The sequence below is a fragment of the Eriocheir sinensis genome, chromosome 24 (genome assembly GCF_024679095.1).
Source record: "Eriocheir sinensis breed Jianghai 21 chromosome 24, ASM2467909v1, whole genome shotgun sequence".
NCBI classification, from domain to species: domain Eukaryota; kingdom Metazoa; phylum Arthropoda; class Malacostraca; order Decapoda; family Varunidae; genus Eriocheir; species Eriocheir sinensis.
The window spans coordinates 2527309-2552220 of record NC_066532.1 but is presented as its reverse complement, the minus strand read 5'-3'; the positions used below and the strand labels follow the sequence as shown (position 1 = coordinate 2552220).

Genomic DNA, 24912 nt, shown 5'->3' with positions numbered 1-24912 from the left:
ATTCAGTCAGTCAGTGAGTCAGTCATTCAGTCAGTAATCCAGTCAGTCATTCAGTCAGTCATTCAGTCAGTCATTCAGTCAGTCAGTGAGTCAGTCATTCAGTCAGTCATTCAGTCAGTCATCCAGTCAGTCATTCAGTCAGTCAGTGAGTCAGTCATTCAGTCAGTCAGTCATCCAGTCATTCAGTCAGTCATCCACCCAGTCATTCATTCAGTCAGTCATCCAGTCAGTCATTCAATCAGTCAGTGAGTCATTCATTCATTCAGTCAGTCAGTCAGTCATTCAGTCAGTCATTCAGTCAGTCAGTGAGTCAGTCATTCAGTCAGTCAGTCATCCAGTCATTCAGTCAGTCATCCACCCAGTCATTCATTCAGTCAGTCATCCAGTCAGTCATTCAGTCAGTCATCCAGTCAGTCATTCAGTCAGTCATCCAGTCAGTCATTCAGTCAGTCATCCAGTCATTCAGTCATCCAGTCAGTCATTCAGTCAGTCATCCAGTCAGTCATCCACCCAGTCATTCATTCAGTCAGTCATCCAGTCAGTCATTCAGTCAGTCATCCAGTCAGTCATCCAGTCAGTCATTCAGTCAGTCATCCAGTCAGTCATTCAGTCAGTCATCCAGTCAGTCATTCAGTCAGTCATTCAGTCAGTCATCCAGTCAGTCATTCAGTCAGTCATTCAGTCAGTCATCCAGTCAGTCATTCAGTCAGTCATCCAGTCAGTCATTCAGTCAGTCATTCAGTCAGTCATCCAGTCAGTCATTCAGTCAGTCATTCAGTCAGTCATTCAGTCAGTCATCCAGTCAGTCATTCAGTCAGTCATTCAGTCAGTCATCCAGTCAGTCATCCAGTCAGTCATCCAGTCAGTCATTCAGTCAGTCATCCAGTCAGTCATCCAGTCAGTCATCCAGTCAGTCATTCAGTCATCCAGTCAGTCATTCAGTCAGTCATCCAGTCAGTCATTCAGTCAGTCATCCACCCAGTCATTCATTCAGTCAGTCATCCAGTCAGTCATTCAGTCAGTCATCCACCCAGTCATTCATTCAGTCAGTCATCCAGTCAGTCATTCAGTCAGTCATCCAGTCAGTCATTCAGTCAGTCATCCAGTCACTCATTCAGTCACTCATCCAATCACTCATCCAGTCAGTCAGTCAGTCATCCAGTCAATCATCCAGTCAGTTATTCAGTCAGTCATCCAGTCAGTCATTCAGTCACTCATCCAGTCAGTCATTCAGTCAGTCAGTCATCCAGTCAGTCACCCACCCAGCCACCCAGTCAATCATTCAGTCAGTCAGTCACCTAGCCACTTAGCCACACGTCATCCATGCAGTCAGTCAGCCAGTCATCCATTCAGCAGGTCAGCCAGTCAGTCACCCAGACAATTACTCCATTAGAGTCATCCAGCCAATCATTTGGCCACCCATCCAACCAGTCAGTCAATCATCCAGTCAGTCACTCAGCCACTTACTCAGCCACCAGTTACGTCATCCAGCCAGTCAGTCAGTCAATCATTCAGTCAGTCACTCAGCCACCAGTTACGCCATCCAGCCAGCCAGTCAGTCAATCATCCAGTCAGTCACTCAGCCACTTACTCAGCCACCAGTTACGTCATCCAGCCATCCAGTCAGTCAATCATTCAGTCAGTCATTCAGCCACTAGTTACGTCATCCAGGCAGCCAGTCAGTCAATCATCCAGTCAGTCACTCAGCCACTTAGAAAGCCACCAGTTACGTCATCCAGCCAGTCAGTCAATCATCCAGTCAGTCACTCAGCCACCAGTTACGTCATCCAGCCATCCAGTCAGTCAATCATTCAGTCAGTCATTCAGCCACTAGTTACGTCATCCAGGCAGCCAGTCAGTCAATCATCCAGTCAGTCACTCAGCCACTTAGAAAGCCACCAGTTACGTCATCCAGCCAGCCAGTCAGTCAATCATCCAGTCAGTCACTCAGCCACTTAATCAGCCATCAGTTATATACGTCATCCAGCCAGCCAGTCAGTCAATCATCCAGTCAGTCACTCAGCCACTAGTTACGTCATCCAGCCATCCAGTCAGTCAATCATCCAGTCAGTCACTCAGCCACTAGTTACGTCATCCAGCCATCCAGTCAGTCAATTATCCAGTCAGTCACTCAGCCACTAGTTACGTCATCCAGCCAGCCAGTCAGTCAATCATCCAGTCAGTCACTCATCCACCAGTTACGTCATCCAGCCATCCAGTCAGTCAATCATCCACCAGTTACGTCATCCAGCCAGCCAGTCAGTCAATCATCCAGTCAGTCACTCATCCACCAGTTACGTCATCCAGCCATCCAGTCAGTCAATCATCCAGTCACTCACTCATCCACCAGTTACGTCATCCAGCCATCCAGTCAGTCAATCATCCAGTCACTCACTCAGCCACTAGTTACGTCATCCAGCCAGCCAGTCAGTCAATCATCCAGTCACTCACTCATCCACCAGTTACGTCATCCAGCCAGCCAGTCAGTCAATCATTCAGTCAGTCACTCAGCCACTAGTTACGTCATCCAGCCAGCCAGTCAGTCAATCATCCAGTCAGTCACTCATCCACCAGTTACGTCATCCAGCCAGCCAGTTAAGTCAGTCAGCAGAAGAAAAAAGCAGGATGGAAGTAGGTAGACGGCGGCGGAGGCGGAGGCAGAGGCGGCGGGAGCAGGAGGCGCCTTCCTAGCTATCATCCGTCTCCATCAGAATAATTCCATCATCATTATCATCATCCGTCATTAAAGTAATTATCATTAGGGGTGATTACTGAGGTTGGTGTGGATGGAGGAGATGCCGGTTCTGCATTTTCCGACCCAGGGCGCTACGAACGAACGGACGAGGGGAGGGGGGGGGGTGAAGGAAGGGGGGGGGGGGGGCGTGTCGGTCGATGCCGCCACCTCGAAGAAACGCGTATGGCTCAACACAAGGAACAAAAGCAGCAATACAAGAGGCGGAGTGTTGCGGAGTTGTTCTTGACACGGGGAGGGAAGGGAAGGGACGGGGAGGAGGGGAAGGGAGGGGCCATTGACAGCCTGTGTGTGTGTGTGTGTGTGTGTGTGTGTGTGTGTGTGTGTGTGTAATTATGGAGGAAAGGAAGATTGCAGGTGTGTGGAGGTCAGAGAGAGAGAGAGAGAGAGAGAGAGAGAGAGAGAGAGAGAGAGAGAGAGAGAATGTCTGTTTATGTCTCAGTATCTGTCTATATCCCTTCCTCAGCCTTTCCATGTGTGTGTGTGTGTGTGTGTGTGTGTGTTCCCATCCATACATGTATGTGCCAGGATATATTAACTTGTCTGTCTGTCTTAAGTGTGTGTGTGTGTGTGTGTGTGTGTGTGTGTGTGTGTGTGTGTGTGTGTGTGTGTGTGTATCCCAATCTATATGTTTGTGTGTTAAGAAATATTAACCTCTGTCTGTCTGTCTGTATGTATGTATGTATGTGTGTATGCATGTATGTTCTATCTATCTAAATGTCTGTTAGGAGATAAAAACCTGTCTGTGTCTGTCTGTCTATAAAAGGGAAGGATTGAAGAGGAAAAGGAAAGGATTGAAAGAAAAATAAAATAAAATGTAGGCCTAAGTTGAAATGTATGTATATATGTATGTATGTATGTTCTATCTATCTATATGTCTGTTAGGAGATAAAAACCTGTCTGTGTCTGTCTGTCTATATATGGGAAGGAAAGGAAAGGGAAGGTTTGAAAAGAAAGAAAAGAAAATGTAAGTTGAAATGTATGTATGTATGTATGTATGTATGTATGTATGAATGTATGTATGTATGAATGTATGTATGTATGTATGAATGTATGTATGTATGTATGTTGTCTCTATCTGTGTCTATCAGGAAATGTTAACTTGTCTGTCTGTCTTTCTGTCTAACTGCATGTCTGTCAGGAAGCAATAACCTCACCATCATCTCTCTCTCTCTCTCTCTCTCTCTCTCACAGACACCAGCCAGCCAGGAAACCACGAGGACAGTCACCGAGGACGCACCTAGAGAGAGTAAGTACACACACACACTTTGTTATGTATACCCGGGAGACTAGATTTATACGAGTACACGTCTTGTATACCCTAGAGTTACGGTATCTACAACTTTGACTTCATTCTGTGCATTCTAAAGGGAGTTACTGTATATACATTCTTTCTACACTTTCTAGAGATGTATTTTTGGTGTATTCTTTTCTGTATATCCTAAAGTTACGGTATACAACTTTGACTTCATTCTGTGCATTCTAAAGGGAGTTACTGTATATACATTCTTTCTACACTTTCTAGAGATGTATTTTTGGTGTATTCTTTTCTGTATATCCTAAAGTTACGGTATACAACTTTCACTTCATTCTGTGTATTCTGAAGGGAGTGATTGTATATACTTTTCCATTCTATACTTTCTCTGATGATTCTAAGTCCAATCTGTTCTTTCTAGAGATGTATTTTTGGTGTATCCTTTTCTGTATATCCTAAAGTTACTGTATACAACTATGACTTCGTTCTGAATATTCTAAAGGGAGTTACTGTATGTGTTTCCTTTGCATACTTTCTCTGATGATTCTAAGTCTATTCTGTTCTTTCTAGAGATGTATTTTTGGTGTATTTTTCTCTATTTCTCTTCTTGTATATCCCAGAGTTACTGTATACAACTATGACTTCGTTCTGTGTATTCTAAAGAGAGTTACTGTTTATACTTCCTTTCTATACTTTCTCTGATGATTCTAAGTCTATTCTGTTCTTTCTAGAGAAGTATTTTTGGTGTATTTTTCTCTATTTCTCTTCTTGTATATCCCAGAGTTACTGTATACAACTATGACTTCGTTCTGTGTATTCTAAAGAGAGTTACTGTTTATACTTCCTTTCTATACTTTCTCTGATGATTCTAAGTCTATTCTGTACTTTCTAGAGAAGTATTTTTGGTGTATTTTAATCCGTCTCTTTTCTGCATATCCTAAACACTGTATACAACTATGGCGCAGGCAAGAGTTTATAGTGGCGCCATCTTGCATCGGCTCATGTTGCCCCCCGGAGCTCATCTTTGATCCCAGAATCTAGAGTCCGGGTTGATTGGTGGTCTTCTGGACAGCATGTGTGAAGTCTTTAGCCTGGTATTACAAGACACTTTGCCATATCAGCTATTTCTAAAGGTCAAAGAGGGGATAATCGGGTTCTAATGAGTGTTTCTTTAGGTTCATGGTACAGAAGAAGGGTCAGACTACCACCAGGGCCATAAAACTACCCCTGGAAATGCCCACAACTCCTACGAAAGCCTTGTCAAATATGTTCTTCTAGGTTCATGGTACAGAAGAAGGGTCAAACTACCACCAGGGTCATAAAACTACCCCTGGAAATGCCCACAACTCCTACGAAAGCCTTGTCAAATATGTTCTTCTAGGTTCATGGTACAGAAGAAGGGTCAGACTACCACCAGGGTCATAAAACTACCCCTGGAAATGCCCACAACCCCTACGAAAGCCTTGTCAAATATGTGTTCTTGGGCGGCGAAATGTCTCCTTAGGCCACTCGGCGGTGACTCTTAACATTACACACACACACACACACACACACACACACACACACACACACACACACACACACACACACTAGGCCACACGGACACGAAGACTACGATAGCGAAAATCTCATCAGCACAGTTTTTTTTTCTTTAAGTTGTGTTTTTTTTTTTCGTTTAATGTTTCTCTTTAAGTTCAGTTGCTCGTTCTCCTCTTCCCTCTCATCATCATTATTGTTGTTGTCGTTGCCATTCGTCATCGTTATCATCATTTTTCATCTTTATAGTTCTCCTTCTCATTATTTTCTTTAACTGGTCATGTCTCCTACTACTACTACTACTACTACTACTACTACTTCTTATCCTCCTTCTCCTCCTCCTCCTCTTCCTTTCTCTTCTAAGTCTATTTCTTCTCTTCCATTCTCTTCTCTTTTCCTTTTCCTTCCTCTTCTCCTTCTTTTCATGTCTTATTTTTTTCCTCTTCCTCCTAAATCTACTTCTCTTCCTCTTCCCTCTTCTAGTTTCCCATTCTCCTCTTCCTCCTCTTCCTCCTTCGTCTGCTGTTGTTTGTTCTTCCTTTGTGTTCCTTTGTGTTCCTTCTCCTCCTCTTCCTCCTTCGTCTGCTGTTGTTTGTTCTTCCTTTGTGTTCCTTTGTGTTCCTCCTCCTCCTCTTCCTCCTTCGTCTGCTGTTGTTTGTTCTTCCTTTGTGTTCCTTTGTGTTCCTTCTCCTCCTCTTCCTCCTTCGTCTGCTGTTGTTTGTTCTTCCTTTGTGTTCCTCCTCCTCCTCCTCCTCCTCTTCAAGTCTTTCTATTCTGCACAGTCTCACGTTTCTACCTTTCCTGATGATGATAATGATGACGATGATGATTGCTAAGGGGGTATCTAACACAGTACTCCTCGATCCCTTTCCCACTCGGCTTCTGACCTTAAACAATCGATTCCAACTCTCCTTAAATCAGGCCACGGGCGATTTGTCATTCTTGATCGCTTTATTCGGCGTCTGATGAAGAATGTTGTTATAGTTGAACTCTCCTACACCTATAAATTACTACGGACCCCAGCTGTGTGTGTGTGTGTGTGTGTGTGTGTGTGTGTGTGTGTGTGTGTTGTCGCTATACCTGGTCTATTCTCATCTTTTTCCTTCCGTTCCATAATAAAAGAATGTAAAGTTAAAGTAAAGTTCGGAGCATATGGTAGGTTGCTCGTGGCCCCAGTGCTCATCTCCGCAACAAAAGACTAATAGAGGTTTGATAGTAAGGGACGAAAGGGGGGTTTAAATTACAGGTATATGGATTTCACTAAAGTCGGTATTCTCAGACGCTTCCATCTCTCATATCAACTAATAACAAAGGCCGAAAAGGAGATCAGTCGGGTTCTATTGAGTGTTTTCGTAGATTCACGGTACAGAGGAAGGGTCGGACTACCACCAGGCTCATGAAACTACCCCTGGAGAGGCCGAAAAGGATATCAGTCGGGTTCTGATGAATGTCTTTGTAGGTTCACGGTACAGAGGAAGGGTCGGACTACCACCAGGGTCATGAAACTACCCCTGGAGAGGCCGAAAAGGATATCAGTCGGGTTTTAATGAGTGTTTTTGTAGGTTCACGGCACAGAGGAAGGGTCGGACTACCACCAGGCTCATGAAACTACCCCTGGAGAGGCCGAAAAGGATATCAGTCGGGTTCTATTGAGTGTTTTTGTAGATTCACGATACAGAGGAAGGGTCGGACTACCACCAGGGTCATGAAACTACCCCTGGAGAGGTCGAAAAGGATATCAGTCGGGTTTTAATGAGTGTTTTTGTATGTTCACGGCACAGAGGAAGGGTCGGACTACCACCAGGCTCATGAAACTACCCCTGGAGAGGCCGAAAAGGAGACGGTCGGGTTTTAATGAGTGTTTTTGTAGGTTCACGGTACAGAAGAAGGGTCAGACTACCACCAGGCTCATGAAACTACCCCTGGAGAGGCCGAAAAGGATATCAGTCGGGTTTTAATGAATGTCTTTGTAGGTTCACGGTACAGAGGAAGGGTCGGACTACCACCAGGGTCATGAAACTACCCCTGGAGATGCCCACACATCCATGAGAGCCTTGCCAAATATGAGCTTGGGCACCGAAATATTTGATAAAAAGGACCCTTTACTATCAAACTCACTCTCTCTACTCTCTGTGCTGTCCAAATCCCTTATGCAAGAGTTAACCAGCATCTCCACTCTCTCATCCTTGTGCTGTCCAAATCCCTTATGCAAGAGTTAACCAGCATCTCCACTCTCTCATCCTTGTGCTGTCCAAATCCCTTATGCAAGAGTTAACCAGCATCTCCACTCTCTCATCCTTGTGTTGTCCAAACCCCTTATGCCAGAGTTAACCAGCATCTCCACTCTCTCATCCTTGTGCTGTCCAAATCCCTTATGCAAGAGTTAACCAGCATCTCCACTCTCTCATCCTTGTGGTGTCCGAATCCCTTATGCAAGAGTTAACCAGCATCTCCACTCTCTCATCCTTGTGCTGTCCAAATCCCTTATGCAAGAGTTAACCAGCATCTCCACTCTCTCATCCTTGTGCTGTCCAAATCCCTTATGCAAGAGTTAACCAGCATCTCCACTCTCTCATCCTTGTGTTGTCCAAACCCCTTATGCCAGAGTTAACCAGCATCTCCACTCTCTCATCCTTGTGCTGTCCAAATCCCTTATGCAAGAGTTAACCAGCATCTCCACTCTCTCATCCTTGTGCTGTCCAAATCCCTTATGCAAGAGTTAACCAGCATCTCCACTCTCTCATCCTTGTGCTGTCCAAATCCCTTATGCAAGAGTTAACCAGCATCTCCACTCTCTCATCCTTGTGCTGTCCAAATCCCTTATGCAAGTCTTTTCCAGTCTCCCCTTTCTCCTCCCCTTCTCCCCCTCACAGACAGACAGATAAAGGGGGAGAGAAAGACACTGAAGAGGGGCGTCAGGGAGTAATAGATAGGAGGGAGAGAAGGGAGAATATGGATTTAACTTCTCCCCTCCCCCTTTTCATTCCTCCTATCTACCCCTCCACACACACACACACACACACACACACACACACACACACAGAGGAGGATTGGATCGTTTCAAGAGTAGTACGAGAATGCAAGCCGTACCCGAATCTCTTTCCTTCTCTTTCTCCCTTTTTTTCTCCGCCAGTAAAGAAAAGAGAGGTATGTACAAGGGAAGGGAAGGGAAGGAGATGGAGAGGAAGGGAAGGAGATGGAGAGGAAGGGAAGGGAATGGAAGGGAAGGGAAGAGGATGGTAAGGAAGGGAAGGGAACGGAAGGGAAGGGAAGGGTAGGGAAGGGAAGAGATGAACGGAAGGGAAAGTAATGGGAAGGAAGGGGAAGGGAAGGAATGAAAAGGAAAGGGAGGGGAAGTATAAGAAAGAGAAGGGAAGGGAAGCGAAGCGAAGAGAAGGGAAGGGAAGGGAAGGGAAGGGACGGAACGGAAAGGGAAGGGAAGCTGAAGGTTGTGAAAAGGGAAGGGAAGAGAAGGGAAGGAAAGGAAAGGGAAGGGAAGCTGAAGGTTGTGAAAAGGGAAGGGAGGGGAAGGGAAGGAAAGGAAAGGGAAGGGAAGCTGAAGGTTGTGAAAAGGGAAGGGAAGGGAAGGAAAGGAAAGGGAAGGGAAGCTGAAGGTTGTGAAAAGGGAAGGGAAGAGAAGGGAAGGAAAGGAAAGGGAAGGGAAGCTGAAGGTTGTGAAAAGGGAAGGGAAGGGAAATTGAACGTTGTGGAAAGGGAAGGGAAGGGAAGGGAAGGAGACTAAGGTAAAGGAAGGGAAGTAAGGTAAAGCGTCGTGGGTAATTTTCTTCCCCTACAGAGACAATGAGAAAGAGAAGGGAAGGGAAGGAAGGGAAGGGAAGGGAAGGAAAAGGAAGGGAAGTAAGGGAAGGAAGGGAAGAGAAGGGAAGGGAAAGAAAGGAAAGGTAGGGGGAGTAAGGTAAGGTAAGCTGGGAAGTTATAATGGACTAACAGCTTCCCTTCTCATTTTCTTACCCATCACAGAGGAAGGAAAGTGTAGGGAAGGGAAGGGAAAGAGAGAGGAAGGAAATGTAAGATTGGGTGAAGGTGACGGTGGAGGTCTAATTCACTTGTCATTTTCTTACCTAACACAAATGAAGGGAAGAGAAGGGAAGGGAAGGGAAGGGAAGGGAAGGGAAGGGAAGGAAAGGAAAGGGAAGGGAAGAGAAGAAAGGAGAAGGGAAGAGAAAAGAAGGGAAGGGAAGGGAAGAGAGGAGAGGAGAGGAGAAAGGAAGGGAAAGGAAGGGAAGGGAAAGAAAGGGAAGGGAAGGGAAGGGAAGAGAAGGAAGGAAAGGAAAAAGGAAGGGAAGGGAAGGGAAGGTAATCGAAGAAAAGGGAAGGGAAGAGAAGGGAAGGTAATGGAAGAGAAGGGAAGGGAAAAGAAAGAAAGGGAAGGGAAGAGAGGGAAGGGAAGAGAAGGGAAGGGAAGAGAAGGGAAAGGATGAGAAGGGAAAGAAAGGGTAGGGAAAGGAAGAGAAGGGAAAGGAAGGGAAGGGAAAGAAAGGAAATGGAAGGGAAGGAAAGAGGAGGGAAGGGGCAGGCAGGCAGGAGGCAGGGAATGGAAAGGAAGAGATGGGAAGGTAAGAGAAGGGAAGGAATGAGAAGGGAAGGAAAGGGAATGGACGGAAAGAGGAGGGAAGGGGCAGGCAGGCAGGAGGCAGGGAAGGGCGATGACTGCGTGAATGCGGAGGGCAAAATGAACCCTCTTGCGCCCTCGTGATGGCTCTTGAAGCATTTTCTGAAATTCGCGCTGGTAACGAGAAACTGATGATGATCGTTGGCTAGTAATGATGGTAGCGGCGGCGGCGGCGGTGGTGGTGATGGTGATGATGATGGTGATGATGATGAGGGCGTTCCGGCGTGATGGTGATCCTGATGGTGGTGATGATGATGAGGGGGGAGGGGCTTTTCAGAGTCATGGTAGTGGTGGGGGGGGGTGGGGGTGGAGGGATGGTGATGATTATGGTAATGGTGATGACGGCAGACAGACTGAGAACCATTCCCGTAATGATGATGATGATGATGTGGAGGAGGAGGAGAAGGAGGAGGAGGAGGAGGAGATGGAGGAGGAGGAGTATATAATGATGATGATGATGATGTGAAAGAGAAGGAGAAGAAGGACGAAGAGGAGGAGGAGGAGGAGGAGGAGGAGGAGGAGGAGAAGGAGGAGGAAGAGGAAAAGCAAGAAGAAGAGGAGGAGGAAGAAGAGAAAAAGGAAAAGGAAGAGGAACAAGAAGAAGAAGAAGAAAAAGAAGAAGAAGAAGACGAAGAAGAAAGGGAAAGGAAGAGAAGGAAGAAGAGGAAAAGGAAGGAAGAGGAACAAGAAGAAGAAGAAAAAGAAGAAGAAGAAGAAGAAGAAGAAGAAGAAGACGAAGAAGAAAGGGAAAGGAAGAGAAGGAAGAAGAGGAAAAGGAAGGAAGAGGAACAAGAAGAAGAAGAAGAGGAGGAGGAAGAAGAAAAAGAGGAAGAGGAGGGCGAGGAGGAGGAGGAGGAGGAGGAGGAGGAGTAATGATGATGATGATGATGTGAGAAAGAGGAGGAGGAGAAGGACGAAGAGGAGGAGGAGGAAGAAGAGGTAAAAAAAAAGAAGAGGAGAAGGAGGAAAAAGAGAAAAAGGAAGGAGGAGGAGGAGGAAGAAGAAGAAGAGGAAGAAGAAGAAAAAGAAGAAGAGGAGGAAGAAGAAAAAGAGGAAGAGGAGGAGAGAAAGGAAGAAGAGAAAAAGGAAGAAGAGGAGGAGGAGGAGGAGGAGGAGGAGGAGGAGGAAGAGAGCAGACTACCAACTTTCACCGCATTAATGATGATGATGATGATGATGATGATGATGATGATGACGACAGAGTGAATAGCTGACACAACTTTCTCGGTAATGATGATGATGATGATGATGATAGTGGTGGTGATTAGGCCCTTGTCACTCCCCAATCTCTCTCTCTCTCTCTCTCTGATCACACCACCACCACCACCACTACTACTACTACTACTACTATCAATACTACTACTACTACTACTACTACTACTACTACTACTACCTACGTCTAGACATACAATCTATATTCGATAAATCAATCTATGTAATTTTTTCTTTCCATACAGTATGACGTAGACAGACAGACAGACAGACAAATAAACAGTAAATTAATATAGTTTCGGATGCAAAATATTATGAGAAAAGTAAAGAAAATAAATAAATAAAAAAAAAAACGTGAACGGAGATCTACACACACACACACACACACACACACGCGCGTCTCTACCACCACCATTGATAAACGCTCTGTAGTACGCTAGAGAGAGAGAGAGAGAGAGAGAGAGAGAGAGAGAGAGAGAGAGAGAGAGAGAGAAAGCACGTGACTAACTGCGCGATGTAGCTCTTTTTTTTTTTCAAGAGCGCGGTGTGTGTGTGTGTGTGTGTGTGTGTGTGTGTGTGTGTGTGTGTGTGTGTATCATTCTTCTTCTTTTTATCCTTCTTTATCATTCTTCTTCTCTCCAGTTATCTTCTTGTTTGTGTGTATGTCTGTTTGGTTCGCTTTGGGTCCGCTTTAGTGTGTGTGTGTGTATGTGTGTGTGTGTGTTCAGGTGACATAACACGGTCCATCGCTACAATAGATCAATACTAAGCAGACTTCCTTTCCTCTAAGCCTCGCAGGTGTGTGGAGATCAAAGAACACCCTCCCGTACCTGCCTCACCTTGCCGCTCCTTAACCATACCTTTTGTTAGTATGTAAAAGAAGAAAAAAAGACAATACACTTATTTACGCTTTGGAAGTTACACGAGATCCGTATTAGGAGCAGCGAGTAGTGGAGTTTTTTATTAGTTTCCTTTTTTTGTGTGTGCCCTTGAGCTGTCTTTGTTGTAAAAAAAATAAGTTTATACCATTTTTTCACATTCAGACTATAACACCTGAAGACTTTTTTTGATGATCCTGGTCCGCCCCGGCTCGTTAGTGGTGCAGACAAGTTTTTTTTATAGTGGCGCCATCCTGCCTGGCTTATGATTTTCCCAGGAACTCGTTTTTGCTCCACTCTAAACAGTTTTGCTAGAGTTTGGGTTGGTAGGTGGTCTTCAGTCTTCAGAACACCATGTGGATTGAAGCTTAACCCGGTAGCAGCGACGGGCCAAATTTGAGGCTTTACCGTGTAGCAGCGACGGGCTAAATTTGTGGCTTTACCGTGTAGCAGCGGCGGGCCAAATTTGTGGCTTTACCGTGTACCAGCGATGGGCCAAATTTCTGCCATGATATAAACCTCCCAAGATAGATGATGTATAAACTGATCACATATGCGTTGATATATATTATGAAATGGTTTGCGTGAGTGATGATTCTTTCTCAGTATTTTGCTTAGAGGAGCCTTTAACCTAACCTAACCTAACCTAACCTAAGCAACATGACCCCCGCAGCAACCGGGTTAAGGATGTACTAAAGTCGGTTTCACGAGAGCTGGCGAGCTTAATCCTTCAAGTCCCTCCAGCTCTCATGAAACCGACTATAGTAACAGATCTAAACCCCTGACTGATCTTTCCACTCGGCGATGACTGAAAACTGTCACCTTGCAGCGGCGGGCGGGACGCGAACTAGGGTCCATACGAGTGCCACGCCCCCATACTGACTACCCAGCCGGCACCTCCCTGTTAGTATAGCACACCTTTAAGCTGGATCCCACGTGGTTTGATATAGTGTAGAGATAACAACAGGAACCTCTGATAAAGGGAAACTTGTTACTGATCTTTAAGGTTACACGTGGAAAGGTCAGTCATGTGTTTATACCTGTTAATAGTTCACCTTTAAGTTGCAATCCACGTGGTTGGTAAAACTGTAGATAAGAACATGAATCTTTGATATGCGGAAACTTATTATTGAAGTTTTTTTTTTAAGTTACGCGTGGAGAGATAAGTCATGGGTTTATTCCTGTTATTAGGTCACCCCTAAGCTGCAATCCACGTGGTTGGTAACACTGTAAAGATAAGAACATGAACCTTATTTTTGAAGCCGAGTTTTTTTAAGTTACGCGTGGAGAGTCATCTGTTTATACCTTTCATTAGCATACCTTGAAGTTGCGTTTCACCTAGTTGGCAATACTGTAGAGATAAGAACATGAACCTCTGATGTGGGAAAGCTTGTTCTTAATCTTTTGAAGTTACACGTGAAAAGGTCAGTCATGCGAATGGGAATGGAGGGGAAGATGAGGAGGAAAGGAAAGGAGGGTAAGAACGGGGGGAGAGGAAAGGGAAGAAGGGAACAGGAAAAGAATTATAGAAGGAAATGGAAGGGAAAGGACTGGGTAGAGGAGGAGGAGGAAAGGGAAGAAGGGGACAGGAAAAGAATATAGAAGGAAATGGAAGGGAAAGGACTGGGTAGAGGAGGAGGAGGAAAGGGAAGAAGGGGACAGGAAAAGAATATAGAAGGAAATGGAAGGGAAAGGACTGGGTAGAGGAGGAGGAGGAAAGGGAAGAAGGGGACAGGAAAAGAATATAGAAGGAAATGGAAGGGGAAGGACTGGGTAAAGGAGTAGGAGGAAAGGAAGAAGGGACAGGAAAAGAATATAGAAGGAAATGGAAGGAAAGGACTGGAAGAAGGGACAGGAAAAGAATATAGAAGGAAATGGAAGGGAAAGGACTGGGTAGAGGAGGAGGAGGAAAGGGAAGAAGGGGACAGGAAAAGAATAAAGAAGGAAATGGAAGGGGAAGGACTGGGTAGAGGAGGAGGAAAGGGAAGAAGGGAACAGGAAAAGAATTAAAAAAGGAAATGGAAGGGAAAGGACTGGGTAGAGGAGGAGGAAAGGGAAGAAGGGGACAGGAAAAGAATATAGAAGGAAATGGAAGGGGAAGGACTGGGTAAAGGAGGAGGAGGAAAGGGAAGAAGGGAAAAAGAAAAGAATATAGAAGGAAATGGAAGGGGAAGGACTGGGTAGAGGAGGAGGAGGAAAGGGAAGAAGGGAAAAGGAAAAGGAAGATAAGAACATAAACCTCTGATATGGGAATGGAGGGGAAGATGAGGGAGGAGAGGAAAGGAGAGGAGAGGGAAGAAGGGAACAGGAAAATAATGACAGAAGGAAATGGAAGGGAAAGGGTTGGATAGAGGAGGAGAAGGAAAAGGAGGAAGAGATTATGACACAGGAAGATAAAAACAATTAACTCTGATATGGGAAAACTTATGTACTCTTGTTTGGAAATGACACGTGGGGAGGTCGGTCATGCGTATTTCCTGTTAGTAGTTCATCTTTAAGCTGCATCCCACGTGCTTGGTAACACTGCGGAGATAAACAGAGAATATTATGATAAGGAGACAGCTTGTGATATGGTAACTTCTTTAGGATTAGGAAGTAAGCGTTAGGGATCAGTCATGAGTATGTATCTGTTATCATCACACTGTTATCATTCCCCGTGCTCGGTAATACTGCAGCGTTAACGAAGGAACAGTATGATAAGGAGACAGCTTGTGATAATGTAACTTCTTTAGGGTTAGGAAGTCAGCGTTTGGGATCAGTCGTGAGCATGTATCTGTTATCATCACACTGTTATGTTTCCCCGTGCTTGGTAATACTGCAGCGTTAACGAAGGAACAGTATGATAAGGAGACAGCTTGTGATAATGTAACTTCTTTAGGATTAGGAAGTCAGCGTTTGGGATCAGTCGTGAGCATGTATCTGTTATCATCACACTGTTATCATTCCCCGTGCTTGGTAATACTGCAGCGTTAACGAAGGAACAGTATGATAAGGAGACAGCTTGTGATAATGTAACTTCTATAGGATTAGGAAGATATGACAGCGGTGCACAGAATCTATAACTCCCAAAGCTCTTTTTTTCTCCTTTACAAAACAATTATGTGTGCTCTTTCAAGTTGCTATTTCCACCCCCTCCCCTGCCATCCCTCCCACTCTTATCCTTAGTCTGACATCCCCCTTCCACCCTGCCGACACCCTTCACCCCTTCCACCCGACCCCTGCCATCCCTCCCACTCTTATCCTTAGTCTGACATCCCCCTTCCACCCTGCCGACACCCTTTACCCCTTCCACACCCGACCCCTGCCAGCTGCACCAAACTTCTCGCCCCTGGTTTCAGTGCTCAGATAACGAGAGGAATATCTAACGCACGAAATCGATAACGTTACGCAAATCGCTTATGAAGTTTGGAGGTTACACGTGTCGAGATGAAGCATGCGCAGACCTCGAGGCATTACGCAATCAAGCAGAATCACACCACGTTAGTTTCCTTATGCTGTAGATTTTAAAAAGAAAGGAAAACTAAGCAAAAGTGTAAGAAAGAACGAAGGAAATGGAGCTCACATAAAACAGAAAAGGGCAAGGAAGCAGTATAAGGAAATAAGGAAGCAAATTGATTTATACTATAGATTTTAAAAAGAAGGAAAACTAAGCAAAAGTGTAAGAAAGAACGAAGGAAATGGAGCTCACATAAAACAGAAAAGGGTAAGGAAGCAGTATAAGGAAATAAGGAAGCAAATTGATTTATACTATTGATTTTAAAAAGAAAGGAAAACTAAGCAAAAAAGTAAGAAAAAACGAAGGAAATGGAGTTAACATAGAACAGAAAAGGGTAAGGAAGCAGTATAAGAAAACAAGGAAGCAAATTAATTGAAGAGAAGCTAACACAAAACAAAAAAGTAATAGTCAAAATGAAGTAAAATAGGGAGAAGGATAAAGAAGGAAAGGAAATTAACATAAAGCAGGATAATTTTAAGTGAGGAGAACTTTGATAGGGAGAAAGAAGGTTTTGCAAACTCTCCCACTCTCATACTCTACACACGAAACCAATAACAGTATGCTAAGTTTGTTTATAACGTAGATAGAAGTGAAGGGAGCTGATTGAAAGGAAGGCTTCTTTTTTTTTTTACATCAAAGGACACGGCTCAAGGGCAACAAAAAGGGCACAAAAAAAAAGCCCACTACTCGCCTCTCCCACAAACGTAAAAAGTAAAGAGCAGCAAAAAGAGAGGTCAATTTCAAGTTGTTTTACTCTGATCTATTATACCATATCTTTAGGCTTTCGTAGGCTATGTGAATTTTAGTTTTCATGTAGAATACTGTAGATGTAAAGAAAGGGAGGATAAGGAAAAGATAGGCATTACAAGCTGTTCTTCTCTTATCTATTATGCCATATCTTTAGACTTTAGTAGGCTATGTGAATTTTAGTTTTCATGTAGAATATTGTAGATGTAAGGAAAGGAAGGATAAGGAAAATATAGACATAGCAAGCTGTTCTTCTCTGATCTATTATGCCATATCTTTAGACTTTAGTAGGCTATGTGAATTTTAGTTATAACGTAGAATATTGTAGATGTAAGGAAAATATAGACATTGCAAGTTGTTCTTCTCTTATCTATCCATATATTGAGACTTTAGGAGGCTATGTGAATTTTTGTTATCATGTAGAATACTGTAGATGTAAGGAAAGGAAGGATAAGGAAAAGATAGGCATTGCAAGTTGTTCTTCTCTTATCTATCCATATATTGAGACTTTAGGAGGCTATGTGAATTTTTTTATCATGTAGAATACTGTAGATGTAAGGAAAGGAAGGATAAGGAAAATATAGACATAGCAAGTTGTTCTTCTCTTATCTATCCATATGTTGAGACTAGGAGGCTATGTGAATTTTTGTTATCATGTAGAATATTGTAGATGTAAGGAAAGGAAGGATAAGGAAAAGATAGGCATTGCAAGCTGTTTCACTCTCTTCATACGGCTTATACGACATCGATAGGCTCTTTAATAGCATAGGAAGTTTAGTTATACTGCATAGAGATAAGGAAATTAAGTTTTGATAAGGAAAAGATAGATATTGCAAGCTGTTTCACTCTTATCATACAGCTATACCACATCGATAGGCTCTTTAATAACATAGGGAGCTTAGTTATAGCGCAAAGAGATAAGGGAATTAAGTTTTGATAAGGAAAAGATAGATATTACAAGCTGTTTCACTCTTATCATACCGCTATACCACATCGAAAGGCTCTTTAATAACATAGGGAGCTTAGTTATAGTGCAAAGAGATAAGGGAATTAAGTTTTGATAAGGAAAAGATAGATATTGCAAGCTGTTTCACTCTTATCATACCGCTTATACGACATCGATAGGCTCTTTAATAATACAGGAAGTTTAGTTATAGTGCAAAGAGATAAGGGAATTAAGTTTTGATAAGGAAAAGATAGATATTGCAAGCTGTTTCACTCTGATCATACCGCTTATACCACATCGATAGGCTCTTTAATAATACAGGAAGTTTAGTTATAGTGCAAAGAGATAAGAGAATTAAGTTTTGATAAGGAAAAGATAGATATTGCAAGCTGTTTCACTGTTATCATACTGTTTATACCACTCTTTAATAACATAGAAGGTTTAGTTATGGTGCAAAGAGATAAGGGAATTAAGTTTTGATAAGGAAAAAGGCAAAACAAGCTCACCCTCTCTATCTTCCATACTGTTAACATCAATAGGCTCTTTAATAACATAGAAAGTTTAGTTATCGTGCAAAGAGATAAGGGAATTACGTTTTGATAAGGAAAAAGGCAAAACAAGCTCACCCTCTCTATCTACAATACTGTTTACATCGATAGGCTTTTTAATAACATAGAAAGTTTAGTTATAGTGCAAAGAGATAAGGGAATTAAGTTTTGATAAGGAAAAAGGCAAAACAAGCTCACCCTCTCTATCTACCATACTGTTAACATCGATAGGCTCTTTAATAACATAGAAAGTTTAGTTATAGTGCAAAGAGATAAGGGAATTAAGTTTTGATAAGGAAAAAGGCAAAACAAGCTCATCCTCTCTATCTACCATACTGTTTACATCGATAGGCTTTTTAATGACATAGAAAGTTTAGTTATAGTGCAAAGAGATAAGGGAATTAAGTTTTGATAAGGAAAAAAAGGCAAAACAAGCTCATCCTCTCTATCTACAATACTGTTTACATCGATAGGCTTTTTAATGACATAGAAAGTTTAGTTATGGTGCAAAGAGATAAGGGAATTAAGTTTTGATAAGGAAAAGATAGGCAAAATCAGCTCATCCTCTCTATCTTCCATACTGTTAACATCCTTAGGCTCTTTAGTGACATACGAAGTTGTTATAATTCATCAATAAGGGAAGGAAGATCAATAAAGGGGGGGTGAGGGCGAAGGGGGGGAAGGGGGGCGAGTCTTCCTTTCTATTGATCGGGTAACGCGGACGATCAATCGGGAAAGTGCGCGCGACGTTCTGATCGATCACGCGCGCCGTCAGCTGATTGGTCGACCCGCCTGGAAATCGATAATCGGATGTGCGCGATGATTGGTTGTCGTGGCGATCGAGTTGTGGGTGTGAGGTGAGGGAGACGGGCGGCGGCGGCGGCGGCTCAGTGTGTGTGATGCCTGGTGGCTGCGGAACACTGGACCGCCCGCCGCGCCGCCCGTGTGTGTGAGTGTGGGGGTGTTCGTAGTGCCGCCGCTCACCTGCCCTGCCCGCCCTGCCGCCCTCGCACCTGGGGACGCCGCGCGGCTCAACCTTCGTCCGGTGGTGCCGTGGCCAAACGCCTTCACGCTCCTCTTGTTGTTGTTGTTGTTGCCGCCTCGAGAAGGAATCGATGGCATGAACACACTGCCTGATAAAGGTCCAGCAGGAGGGCATGAGTGTGGGGGGCGGGGGTAGGCGGGGCAGTGCAGGCCGAGGCGTGAACACTGGTGGAGGGCGGCGCGTGAGGATGGTGGGCCGCAGCAAGGTGTGGCGGCTGGCCAGCTTCGTGGACGAGGGGCGCAGCGAGGTGGAGTGCAGCCTCTGCCCCGTCAGGATCAAGTACGTGGGCAACACCACCAACATCGCCCGGCACCTCGAGCTGCGGCACCCGGTCGAGTTCGCCGCCCTCGACCCCAGCCAGGCGGGGGCAGGGCGGGGCGCGGGCCCGGGGGGGCGCCACCACCTCCGCCACCCCCAGCAGAACCGCGAGGAGGCTGCCATCTGCCGCATCCTCGCCCAGCACCGCGAGGAGCTCAAGAAGCAGGTGGGGGGCGGCGCCGAGGAGCAGCACCATCATCAGCCCGTGGTGGCCTCCCCCGCCACCTCGCCGTGCCTGGTGCCCGCCCCGCGCTGGTCCTGGCACACGCCCGTCGAGGGTGAGTACTGAGTACCGCTGCTAACCCCAACCTGCACGCCGTGGGGCTCGTGCTTGTGTTGTTGTTGTTGTTGCTTGGCGCCACGCAGCCTCCCGCTGGTAACGCCGCCGCCGCTTGTCTTCACACCTGCGTGACGCCCCTGTGCGCGCCGCGCTAGGCACCAGGCGGGCACCTCCTGGACGCGCTACGCCCCATCTGCGTAATGGCTCATTCCACGGGATGGGCAATCAAACTGCCCATTTCGTGGAACGAGCACTCATTTGCCCAGTTCATAAAATTGAGCAATTTTTGTCGCCCATCTGATGAACTGAGCAACACTTTCCGACCTGGCAGCCGTGGCCCTGGCCCTGCGCCGCCAGTGTTCGCTGCTCACCCCTCCTGGGGCCACCAGGGGCACGGGGGCCTGGCGGGGTGGGGAGGACGAGGGGTCTGCACGGCGGGGGGCAGTGGGTATTAGCGGGTGACTGACACACTGCCATGAGCTAGCTATATATATATATATATATATATATATATATATATATATATATATATATATATATATATATATATATATATATATATATATATATATATATATATATATATATATATATATATATATATATATATATATATATATATATATATATATATATATAATAGGTATCCCAGTTTTCAAGTTTGTGATCAGGTGAATTCGAAAGAAAGCAATTTCAATTTTCCGGGAGGGTGAAGCAGGAAAGAGGTTAGAAAGGAAAGATTCCCATGTTCAACAAAGTTAGGTCTGATAAGCGTTTGAGGAACATATAAAGTTAGAAGGAAAAATGTCAAGTTTATGGCAAATAAAGATATTGCTTTTAATGTCGTACATCAGCATCACACTGACAGCGCCTCGGCGGAGAACAGCCGCGCGTCAGGGTGGCTGAGTGGCGGGCACATATTTCCCGCGCTCTGCCTGCAGATTATCCCGCGATGTCAGCGATGCGCGGAAGCTGCAAGTGATCGGAATGAACGTGGCCACGTCCACGGTGAGTAAGTCCCGTTACATCATGCACCATGTAGCCATGCCGCACTTGACACAAGGGCTGCTGACGAAGCTGATGACGAACTATTGAGAACCTCTCTTGAGTTTGAATTCCTTCACGTGCTACAGTTTGGTAACAGACGCGACAGCTTTCATGGTAACAACTATGCATGTCATGGGGGTGGCGTGTTGCTGCCTGGCCTGGCGGGCTGCGGTGATGGTGGTGGTGAGTTGCCGCCGCCCCGCTGCTCGTCGCCGCGCAGGTCGGTGAGGCATGGGGCCGGGACCAGCTCAAGGCCACTCCTCGCCACCGCCGCCGTGGCCTGCGTGGTGGGGACGTGCTGGACCTGCACCGGCCCAGTGTTACGTGGCACGTGGATGGGGCGGCGTGGTGTGTGCAGGATCAACAGAGAGGACTGTCGACGCGTGGGAACTGCGCGTGTGGGAGGAGCCTGGGCAGGTCAGGCTCGCGACCCACATCCTGGGTCAAACCCAAAAGCAGTCACAATATTTCCGCCGAAATGACAACACATGCTTTCTTGTGAATATTTCAAGCTTGGCAGCTTCATAGTTTTGGAAGCATGCCAAATAACTGTGCAGTGTGTGGGTGCTTTAACAGAAAAGTCAAAACAATAGGCTCAGGCATTCGGTACTTTAGGTTTCCCAGAAAAGAAGAGGTCAAAAAAAATGGATTCATATGTGTGGCCGTGCCGACAAGATCAATGCTGACAATGCTGTGATTTGTTCGGTGCACTTCCTTGACAGTGATTACAAAGATGACATGAAAACCCGACTCCGGAACTGAACCGCCTAGAGCCAGAGTACTGAAAGATGGGGCACTTCCCTCCCTTGCCTTGCCTGGAGGTAAGTGTGTGTGTGTGTGTGTGTGTGTGTGTGTGTGTCACCCGAGCCACCTTAGTTCCCCTGAAGAAGCGAAAGCGAAACTAGTCGGGAATAAACTCCCCTCAATACACCTGTTTCCTTCCTCCTTCACCTGCTCCCTATCATTATGTAACAATATTGATTACTGTATCAGTTGTTGCGGTATAGTGTTGAATTATTGAAACCTTGAGTTTGGACATCAGCAAGATCAACATCAGCCTGGAAATGGTGTTAAATGAACGAGTGACGAGGCAGAGACGTGCGGGCTGTCTCGGTGTGGTGGGCTGGGCTCTGAAGGGCCCAGATGACGGACGGCGAGCAGCCGCCTGAATTTCGTTTTCTCTTTACCAGACCTCTCTCTCTCTCTCTTGACCCTGGGTGTGTGTGGCCGTGAATGTCCTCGCCTCCTGCCCATGTGTGAGGTGTTACCATAACCTGTTGCCACACTGGCAGCAGCAGCAGCACCACAACTTTTCGTCCACCCCCGGGGCGCGGGCTGTGCTGAGCTAAGTGTTCTGCTCCGAACACAAACACTGCTCGCCACACGGACCTTCCACAGAAATCTCAAGGTTTCAGCCTCCGACTACTTGGATCATTGACGGCCGTGTTGGTAATGGCGTCAGGCCGAGGGCGACTAGAATCAGTAAAATGAGCCTTGTGTCTATTAATGGTGCGGCTGTAATGGTGTGGTGCTGCGGTACGACAGTTTGGTGCGCCTGTGTGCCGCGGGCTGCGGGCAGGCGATCCCGTCACGAGCATTTTAGTTCGGTAGTGGACAGACGGTGAACTTTACAGCTTGCCCAAGTGAAGCCACGGCCGTGCAGGATGACGTGACGGCCGAGTGACGTGTGTGCCGCGAGTGTTGTGTTGAGGTGTGCAGGCCACGGGTGTCTGGCAGCACGAGGCAGGCCGCCGCGGCAGCTGGGAGGGCCCGAGGCAGGCAGGGAGGGAGGGAGGGGGGCGGAGTAGCGGACTCAACCCCAACATTTACTCGGGTTCAATATACTCCTAACCTCCTCCAATGGTGGCAATTTGTTCCTCCAGAAATGTACAATCAGTGCTCGAGGCGGCCCTGAACATGTGCACCTCGGAGGGCCGGGAAGTGACTCGTGGTGAGTCAGCGGGACGGGCGGGCCGCGGGGAACGTGCTGTGCGGTGCTGTGTGTGTGTGTGTGCGCTCGCTGCTCCCTGCCTCGGTGCCTCCCCCTCCCTGCACATGCGCTACGCAGTACAAAGACCCCGCGCTGCTCAAAAATGGGGGGAGAAAAAGCTCACACGTGTTTTAAAGTTACCGGATGATGAGGGGCGGAAGGGAGGATGTTGTCTGCGGCGTACGTATATTATCTCTCCCTCAGTGACAGAACAGCATGACGCGGCCTTGGCCCAGCTGACAACACGAAGCCAAACGTGATTTATGTCCTCCACGATAATATGAACTTCGCGCCACTTTTCTGTGTCTACGATATTGTTGTACGCAGGGTTAGAAGAGCCACATAGTTACACGAAGGACAAAGTATAAGTTCCCTGGGCGACTTATCTGTTGTAAGCAAACCAAATAATGTAACCACGTCTGTAACCTAATCCACGTCTACTGCTCCCATTTCTTTGATATTGTTGTACGCGTGTTTCGAAAAGCCAAATAATAACAGAGTGACAATATACCTTCCCTGGGTGACTTATCTGGACTTAATAAACAAACCACACGGAATAATATAACTACATGATGTGTAAGCTAATCTATGTCAATTGTTGTACGCGTGTTTCGAAAAGCAAAATAATAACAGGGAAAAAATATACCTTCCTTGGGTGATTTATCTGAACGTGACTTGTAGCCTAGTCTCACTACTGATAACAGAACCACATTTTCAAACTCTTCAAAACCTTAGTTCATCTATTTAAAAAGGCTCTCGCAGAAGTCCAGCCCAGCCCAGCGAAACACCAGTGGAACATTACCCCAAAGTGTCGATTAATGTTATGGTTGCCTCTTCCTTCCAGTCCTGTAGTGAGTGTTAAGTCTAATATCATCAGACTCGAAGCAGCCCAGCCCAGCGAACACCAGTGGAACATTACCCCAAAGTGTCGATTAATGTTATGGTTGCCTCTTCCTTCCAGTCCTGTAGTGAGTGTTAAGTCTAATATCATCAGACTCGAAGCAGCCCAGCCCAGCGAACACCAGTGGAACATTACCCCAAAGTGTCGATTAATGTTATGGTTGCCTCTTCCAGTCCTGTAGTGAGTGTTAAGTCTAATATCATCAGACTCGAAGCAGCCCATGAACACCAGTGGAACATTACCCCAAAGTGTCGATTAATGTTATGGTTTCTGTCTATCTATGTTCAAAGGGTTAAGTGGAAGGCGTCGGGGTTCTTACGGGTGGTTTCTTGACCCTAGCGGTAGTTTGTGAAGGCTTCTGCTCCAGGAACGGGAAAAAAGACCAACGACAACCCGATATATCTCCTCGGTGGCCTTAAAAACGGATGTAACAAGAGCCAGAAACGTTTGACAGTGGGAGTCTTAGCCCCTTTAAATAGTACGAGTCTTGGGCCCCTTTAAATGGCACAAACATCCTCTTTTAAATGGTAACAGAGCCCCCCCCCCCCCACTCATGCATATGAACATCCATAAAACTAGACCACTACAGAAACGATTGACAATAGGAATCTTAGCCCCTTTAAATAGTAAGAGTCTTGGGCCCCTTTAAATAGTAACCAAGCATAATTTAAATGGGACGTACACCCTCTTTTAAATGGTAACAGAGCCTCCTCCCCTTATGCCAAATATATAAACAACCATAAAATTAGACCCCACTACTACTTAATATTTACTTAGGAACGAATATAAACACAACCTACATGGGTATAATCAAGGAGACAATTCGGTGTGCAGTACTTTAGACTCGCAATATCAGAACGTTTGTGGCGCCTGATACGAACGTTTTTCAAGGCCAGAGAGGAGCTAGGTCGGGTTGTCTTCAGTGCTTTTTCACCTTCACGACACACAAGCCTTCCTAAACTACCGCCAGGGTCAAGAAACTACCCATGGGAACACCGACACCTTCCACGTAACCTTTTAGACATATATAGACTGAGTTTTCGAAGAGTCTGATGATATTAGACCCAACAACGCTCACTACAGGACTGGGAGGAAGAAGAGGCAACCATAAGATTATTGGCACTTTCTTGGGGTAATGTTTTACTGGTGTTTCGCTGGGCTTCGTTACTATAGTCAAGGATCCACATACGTATGACCTCGAGGCGTGTTGCTCTCCTAACCTTAGTATCGTTTTCATTCATTTGGGTCGAGGAAGGGGCGACCATAGAAGATTAATCGACACTTTCTTGGGGTAATGTTTCACTGGTGTTTCGCTGGGCTTCGTTACT

General features: G+C 45.7%; 1 protein-coding gene across 2 annotated transcripts in view; it reads left to right on the top strand.

Annotated features, from left to right (window-relative positions):
* The window catches only part of LOC127002750 (protein tramtrack, beta isoform-like), a 71372-nt gene that overhangs the window by 10935 nt on the left and 35525 nt on the right, over positions 1-24912 (top strand). Inside the window, exon 2 of one of the 2 annotated variants that reach the window (XM_050868874.1) lies at positions 3947-4001. In XM_050868874.1, the coding sequence (XP_050724831.1) occupies positions 3947-4001 (55 nt within the window). Of the gene's footprint in view, positions 1-3946; positions 4002-18656; positions 19645-24912 lie in introns of those variants that run through there. The other variant, XM_050868876.1, reaches the window with a different exon arrangement.